Here is an 8,102-nt window from a genome sequence, read left to right as displayed (position 1 = left end):
TTGGACCTCCCAGCCGGCACGGCCGGGCACAGGTTGCCTGAATCCAGCCCAGAGTGTGGCACAAGCGAACCGAGCCGGCACCGGTGACTCAGCTGCATTCAGTAGAGTTTGGGGTTGAGTTAATTTAAATTGTCTTTACGAAAATATTCCTGTGCGCTTTATGCTGGGAACTCCTGAAGCCTTGGCTTGGTGCTGCCTTCACTGGGAGCAGCTTCTGTTACTTATTCGCTCGGATAAAATGTCACCCACAGCAAGGGGTGGAAACAGAAAACCTCCAAACTTCTAGTGCTGCTGATCAAATCCTTCTGAAGCAGCTTAATAAAGACCTCGCTGCCGGCGCAAGTCATGAGTGCACCACTGCACATAACTCTGGAGCTTCACTGTGGGTCTAGTCGTTACGTACACTTTACGTACCAAATGTAACCAACATTCAGCTTTTCAGGCCTTCCTTTGACACTCAACGCGCATTTGAACACTAGGTGTTACTGGTGGGACTTGGTCACCTGCATGGGACAAGCTCCAGGAGCATCCCCGCCCCTCTGCATCCCGCCAGCTAATTCGTGCCCCCTCTGTGGCAGAAGCACCATCCCATTGCCATCATGCACTGTCTTGAAAAGCAAAGCGAGGGACTGGACTAATTCAGTGACCTTGGACAGCAGCCCAACTTTCACCTGGAGTAAAATGACCTCTGAGATCAGCAGAGGGTATGCAAGCAGAAAGCTTGGCTTGGGGTTGAGGGGAAGTTTGGTGGGGGTGGATCTGAGTCCTGCATATTTATTTTTCACATCGTCTATTCATGCACTGGACTCCTCTTCCTGCAAAAACAAACAGGTTGGCTGCATTTTACTGTCATCCCCTTGGCTTTAGTCTCCAGGGACTAGAGCTCAACACGCACATAAATCTTTTCAGGGTCGGGTTATGCAGCTGGTCCCTTCCAAGGAACCAGAGAACTGGGCAGGTGCTTCCCACTGAAAATCCTTTCTTTGGAAATCCTTCCCATTAACTCTGAAAATCCTAAGCTAAACCAAATACAATTAAATGCACAGGCCTTGTGGTCAGCATTCCTTTGGTTTACGGTTGTACAGCAGAGTGTGCCAGCATTACATGGAGCTGGGAGAGGGGCTGGGACCTGGGAAAACAAGACATGTGAGTGGGATGTGGTGTGACGAGCAAAGAGGGGCTCCTGGCTTTGCTGGCCGGCCAGCTCTTCGTGGGAGCTGATGCCACCGGAGGTATTTTAAGGCTGAGATGGTGAAGAGAAAGGTGGGTACTTCCTCGGGCCAGAGCAGGGGAGGCAGAGACCTGGCGTTATTGCTGTTAGTGTCCAGCAGAGCAGCAGTGGGTCTACACTGTACAATACTAAATACAGCTTTATAATTTAACACTATCTAGGGGGTTACTGACCCAGCTGCCAACCAAGCTGGGCTGTGAGCTGGTTAGATGGGCGAGAGCCACCTTGTTCTCCTCCGCAGGCCTCCCCTGTTTGCCGCGTGGTGCTCCCGCTTGCAGCCCTGGCTGGGGTTTTGTTATGGATGTCCCACAAACGCTGTCCCAGCAGAGCACAACCTCCCATGGGGACTCTCCTCCGCCTCCCAGGTGCCCTTCTCTTCCCGTCCTCTCTGCTGCCTCAACCTGCCTCATCCCCCTTCTGCAACTTCTGTCCCAAACTGTCCCCCCCAACCTCCCTCACCTGTCCTCTCTGTCCCATGCCACTGTACCTGCTCCTTTCCCTGCCTCCCCTTGCCTTTGGGCTATGCTGCTTTGGGCTGCTCTCACACCATCTCTCCTAGACGGGCACAGTGAGAAAAGAGATATTGTTCCTCTCAGGCATGGCACTGGAGAAAACTCAGACCTCCTGAGACCTGAAAGACATGCCTAGCCCGGGCTCCCAAGAGAGGACAGCTGAACTTGTGGCTGGCCTGGAAAGGCTCTTGTTTTCCAGGATCATGGACTTTTCAGAGAGGCGGAGAAGAGGCAGGGATCAGTGTTGCCTACCTGCCCCCTGGTGCCATGCCGAGTGGGACCTCGGAGGTGGCTGTCTCAGCCAGACACCAAACAAGCTTTCAGGGTGGACTTCTAAGGGTCCCTCCACGCTCCCAGAGGTGACACCCCACCTCTCACACTCCACTCTGCCTTCACCCCAACAGCACCCAGAGCTCTTGGTGATGGCAGTCGGATGGCCACACGTACCCCAGCCCAGCTGCGTTTTTTCCTCCACTCTGTGCCCGCACATTTTGCTGTGCTGGGTGCTACCCTTGCCCTTTCCACACCTCTCCCCCTGCCGTTCCTTCCTTCATTCCCTCTCTTCCTTGCACTTTTCCTTCCTACTCCATCACTTGGCCCAAATCAGCTCCCTGAGCCTTCCCTCGCCGCTACATGGCCAGTATAAACCATCCCTCTCGCTTTAGATACTGGTAAAGAGATGCCCTGACTAGAGACAGCAAACCTGGAGCTGTCTCTCCTGGACGCCCAGGCAGGAGATGACACAGGCAAGCTACCTGCTTCTGCTCGGCCGAGGAGGCTCAGAGTGCAAGGTCGGGCTTCTCAAGGGTATTTAGATGCCCACGGTGCAATAAAGAGCCGCGAGGCTCCTGCACACCTCGCTGTCACCCAAGCGTGGTGAGGTTTCCCAAAGCACCTCTCTGCATTTCAGGTACTCGAAGGTCAAACTCTGCCTAGAAGCCAGGGCTAAATATTTTTGGTGCACCCCAGCATTTCAGGGCTGAAGTTTGGAAAGAGAAGCTGCGTGTTCGCAGGAGCGTCGGTTGTACTGAAATCACTTAGGCTGGGAGGTGCTTTGGGAAAGGTCGCTGGGTACTCAGGCCGGCATCCTCGCCAGGATGCCCCCGTGCACGGGGTCCCCATCGGCACACCATCCCCAGGGCATCCCTGCTGCCTACGCTCCAGGGGCCCGAGCCCACCTGCCACCGCCCCGCTCAGCCCAGCCGCCCCGTGGCATCCAGAGAAGCGCCTCAGAAACGGGTTACTGAAACCACTAGACATATTTTAACATTAATTTTGAAAAACTTGAGGTAAAACTGTTACCAGTAACGAATGCTTTTAGACAAGGCTTAGTAGGTTTTGTTACTGTGTCCCTCTTAGTCAGACACCAGCAGAACTCGATATGGCTGTTTTACTTGTTCAAATAGCTGGCTGGAAAAAAGGAGAATATACAAATCCAAGCTGCAGCGGCTGCGTTCAACACCGGCCCCTCCAGCTTTAGGGTAGGAACTGGAGCTGTAAGGTACCCTCAAAATGATCATGTTGTATCTAGCACTGCCCAAAGGAATAGTGTTTTAAAAAAAAAGATAAATAACCAGGAGAATTAAAAATATCCCTTAATTTCAAGGAAAAAAAAGTTTCAGTTCCAAACTACACTGTTGCTGACCAGTATTTTAAGGCTTTGATTTTTTTCTTTTTTTTAAACTGAAGAATTTTTGTCTTTTGGCAGTTGAAATGCACTTTGTGGGAAATGCGTTAGCTCCCTCTACAGTGCTGTGAATTGGAACGGAGGAGTAGAACGAGGCAGCAAGGGAATGAACCAAAAATGAACCAAAAATAAACCAAAATAAAATAAAACGGGGCTGGGGAAAGCAGAACTTCCTGCAAAGTTTTCTGGGGCAGGAGGAGGGATTTACGTATTTCTTCCTCATCATCTTCTGAGGAAGAAAAAAAAGAAAGAGAGAGGACCTGCCCGCGGGGCCGGAGGATGCTCCTGGCGGGCACGAGGAGAGGAGGGAAGGAGAGTGCTTTAGTAGAGTCCACATCCCCGCAGGTTGTTGGCAATGATGACATCCGTGACGGCGTCGAAGACGAACTGGATGTTGTTGGTGTCGGTGGCGCAGGTGATGTGCGTGTAGATCTCCTTGTTGGGGGACTTGTTCTTGCTCTCGTACTGAGCCTGGATGTAAGCCACCGCCTCCGTAAAAGAGTTGGGGCCTATAAGAGAGCCGAGACGAAAGGAAAAAGTGGGTTAAAGCGATCCCGTAACCCTAAATCCATAGAGTGCCTGCAAGCGCCCTGTTGTAGGGACATGGGGAGCTCGTATGGGGCTGCTGCAACCTAGCCGCCCCATCTCCATCTCAGGGACGGGCACTATTACCAGCCAGGATTGCTGCAAGGGAGAAGATGCTCTCTGACTGTCAGCTCAGCTGTATTTTTATTCTGAGTTGCTGTTTATAGAGATGAAATGGAAGAGGGAACTGAGTATTAAACAGACTGTGATGGGAAAACCAGAAGAAATTCCACATAATGCTGACAAAAAAGAGAAAAAACCTGCCAGGAATGCGGTAAGTGCTTGACCTGGTGCAAAGGCCTAGCTTTTTTTCCTTTTTTAGATTTTTTGATTAAAGTTTCACCTTTTGATGGAAAAGAGGAGCTAGAATGTCCATGAATTGAGGGCAGTATTGGTAACTGTGCCCTCCTTTCCCTGAATCACTGACATGAAAAGATCCAGCCTCTGGGTTTTTTCTCAAACAAAACACGAAAAAGCTAATACAAAATGTCTCTCTTTTTGATAAATTAGGATCACAGCACCCTCTGTTAGAGCTGTGGCTAAAATCGTGCCACAAGGAGTTTCTTGTTTTGATACACAGAGATGTCTGTGCCAAACCTTATTAACCATCAGGTTTTGTGTTAAAAAAGCTTAAGAGCAGTCACGCAAAAGAGCAGATCCTTTCTCATCTGGCCAGCCTTGACATCGCTCACACACAGAGCTCCACCCGGGCACCTGCTGAGGTCTGATAAACCCAGTTTCTCTGGCTGGCCTGGAGGGCGGTCCTCCAGCACAGTTGGGTACGGCCAAGTGCCAGTGTCCCCTGAGCCCCGGAGGGCTCGACATTGGTAACACTGCTAATGCTTTTGGATCCCTCTCCCTCCATGATGCTTTACCAATGGGAAATGTTGCTACCTGCTAGAGAGAAGCTTACTTGGGCCTGAGATTTGCTGTGGTTGAAGGCAGCTGATCTGGAAAATCACTTGCACTTACATGTACGTGCATTGCTAGTTGAAGACACAAGCTCATGAAGACCATGCGACTTGAGAATATGCTTGAAGTAAGACAAGCAAAATGTTTGCTGGGAGCAGGTTCTTGCATGAAGACCTGTGTAAAGAATTTGGGAACAGTTCCACATGCTGTGCACCACCAGGAGGGCATTTTATGAGGGGGATGTTCATTGTTCAAAGGCACGAGGATTTAGATGCCGGATTCCTTCTGGGAGAGCAGGGAATCACTGATGCCAGCTTGGTTTAAAACACACCGTGGATTCTGCTGCTGCTTTGCTAAGTATTGTGGATTAATTAAAAGCATGAGTGAATTAAGGGGATCGAAACAGTCAGTGCTCCAGCATACAGCAAGCAAATTTGCGGATGCAGTCTTCTAATAATTCTCTGTCAGCAGAACTAATGGACATCAGAAACTTCATTTTATTAAAAGCATTTTGTGGAACCTACTTGTGATGTTGAAAGTCCACTTGTTTGATCATCGTTAGGCTTTCATCAAATAATTCTTTTTAACTCCAGGGCAACTTTCTAGTAATGCTGCTTTTTCACAAGGCCACAAGGGCTTCATGCTCTGAGCTGTGGTCAGCAAAGCAGGGGCGAGCAAGCTTAAGTGTGTGCTTGGGTCTAAAGTCTGGACTTAACGTTAGCACAAGCTAACTTCCAACTTTTAACGGTATTGCTGAACGCCTTGGGGTGAGAGATTCTTCACCTGTTGGATCAGTGGAAGGACTTTCAGCCTTCAGACTTCCAGCCCTCTCTGATGGCACGAGAGAGGCAAGAGGTCTGTGGAGGGTCCCTGGCATTGTGATAACTCCCAGCTTCCAGAACAGCACCTCGAATGAATTTAGAGCATCTTTGGGGTACTCTGAGATTTGGGGAGGACTGGTTTTGTTCACTTGGGGCTGAAGTGCTCCACAAACAAGCTATATTTGTTTTCCTCTGCATAGTCAGCTGAGAGCTTAGCTACATGTGTACGAGGGTCTGCCTCCCCCACTGAACTCCTCTCTTAGGCTGGGATAGCTTTGGAAGGAAAAGTTACATCTAAAAAGACATATCTCAAGTTATATCTAAAAAGACATTCCCTCTTGTTCTAGTCTCTCTGCCATCAGGGATATGTAAGAATATTATTTCAGAGTGGGATTACTGGGAGACTTCAGTGAAGATCCACAAAACCAGGTCCACAAAATGTGATCAGGAAGGAGTGAAAGGTGCAGGTTTGCTTCATGAAGAAAAGGGAAAAAGGAAGAGGGCATGATAAAAATCTTCCGGTATATAGAAGCACTGCTATAAAGAGGATGGTGATGAGCTGCTTTACAAGCCATCCAAGAGATGGCAAGCAGGAAATTTGCAGCCAGAAAAATTTGGGGTTGGCATTATTGTGAGCTTTCAACTGTAAAGACTGTGAAATTTCCATTATTAGATCTTTTTAGACAAACATGTCAGGCATATGTTGGTTCTGTCTGGACCAAGCAGACGAGTAGATGGCTGAAACGTCTTGGTAGTGACAAACATCCAAACCTTCCCTGGAGAGGAAGCCTGCAGACGTTCTTCTGAATTCAGATGCAGTCGTTCAGCTCCATTGGTCATAGACCATTCAGCCCAAAGCAGAAATGATGGATCGGTTTTGCCTATTCACAGTGAAAAATCAAGTGCTCAGAGATAGGAAGCTCTGGTTAATAATTTGTTGGCCTGCCCAGAAATGTGACGCTCTTGGTACTGCTGGTTCACAACTATGTTTCCTGACAAAGAGATCTGCTTCTCTGTCTGTCGGCTTGATTCATCTAGATGTCTCCAGTGAGCTTAAATAATTCATGACGATAAAAGTTTATTTTTATGCTGTCTCGGAATGGTAATGAGGGTTTGTGGAAGCTGGCGAGATGGAGTGGGAAGCGGCGGGGTGCAGCTGCAGCCTTTGCACGGGTGATGTATTCTCATCATTAGCAGGTCAGATGCCAGGCAGCTAGCAGAAGCGAGGGCTTCTTGCACGCTGCCCTGTTGCAGAGCCTCTGCTCTGATCTCCAAGTCTCACTAAGGCCTCCTTCTCCCCAGCCAAGCTCAGGGCATGGCTTGCTGCGGCTCTTCCCTCTTTGCACTATGGGTTAAGAGGTGTGGGTGGCCAATGCATGAGAAAATCAACCGCCTTGTTTTCTATCTGCATTTGACTGGAAGCGTTTCCATTTCCAGATGCTTGATGTCAGCGAGCCTGAGAGCGAGACTGGGGACCTCCTAAACTAACGTAATAAAAATTTACAGCTTGAGCTGAAGCAGCCAAGCTGTGGGACCTGCTGTCTGCACGCCGGAGGGCTGATCCTGCAGCCCCTCGGTGCCTGGCAGTGGGGTAGTGGCCAGGAACCGCAGAGGGATCCTCGTTGTGGTTAGCCAGGACCCACAGGGAAACGTGATGGGTTATGAAACAGCAAAGCTGGACTCCAGCTGAGGACAGCCTAACAAACCCCGTGTGTTTGTCTCCCGGAGACCAGTTACCCATTTGTAACGGTTAAGCTCACTGCGTCTTTCTGAGAGACCTGAAAGAGGGTTCATGTTCCCGAGCAACGCTGGGAACCAGGGCATGGGTTTAGGGAGTGCGCTGCCAGCCCCACACCTGCAGGTGTTGGCTCGGCATCGAAACCCCCTGTGGGGCAGAGATCACACACCCTGCTTGGTGGTGGTGGCCTTTTGCCGGCAAAGAATTTGGGTTTAAGTCATCCTCATGCTTTAAGTGGACCACTAAACATGGTGGGGTGATCCTATGGCATTTATTGAAATAAAACTTGCAGGGAAGCAAATGGCAGCTCTAGCCATGCATCTTTAGCCTGCAATACACCACAGCATCAGCCAGGATGGGAAACGCTCTGTGATCCCTTTGCTATGCATTCCTGTACAGCCGGCTTTCTCATTACCTGTATACTCAGGAAAGCAGATAGTCAGTGGAGATTTCTTAATTTTCTCCTCAAATATGTCCTTCTTGTTTAGAAAGAGGATGATAGATGTATCTGTGAACCATTTGTTGTTGCAGATGCTGTCAAAAAGCTTCAGTGATTCGTGCATGCGGTTCTGCAACAGAAAGGAGAAATCACATCAGGCCAAAGACAGCGACTCGG

The 8,102-nt window shown here is 49.5% G+C and overlaps 1 protein-coding gene across 1 annotated transcript in view; it reads right to left on the bottom strand.

The window, feature by feature from the left end:
* Positions 1 to 3,751: 3,751 nt before the first annotated feature.
* GNAO1 (guanine nucleotide binding protein (G protein), alpha activating activity polypeptide O) overlaps positions 3,752 to 8,102 on the bottom strand; it is an 87,217-nt gene continuing 82,866 nt past the window's right edge. The window contains exons 5-6 of the mRNA XM_009320822.1: positions 7,902 to 8,055; positions 3,752 to 3,939 (exon numbers count right to left, since the gene is read on the bottom strand). Coding sequence (XP_009319097.1) covers positions 3,752 to 3,939; positions 7,902 to 8,055 — 342 coding nt within the window. The remainder of the gene's footprint in view (positions 3,940 to 7,901; positions 8,056 to 8,102) is intronic.

Source organism: Pygoscelis adeliae, unplaced genomic scaffold (genome assembly GCF_000699105.1).
Source record: "Pygoscelis adeliae isolate BGI_AS28 unplaced genomic scaffold, ASM69910v1 Scaffold63, whole genome shotgun sequence".
Taxonomy (NCBI): Eukaryota; Metazoa; Chordata; class Aves; order Sphenisciformes; family Spheniscidae; genus Pygoscelis; species Pygoscelis adeliae.
Note: the sequence above shows the minus strand (reverse complement) of the source record. Positions and strands in the feature narration are given on the sequence as shown.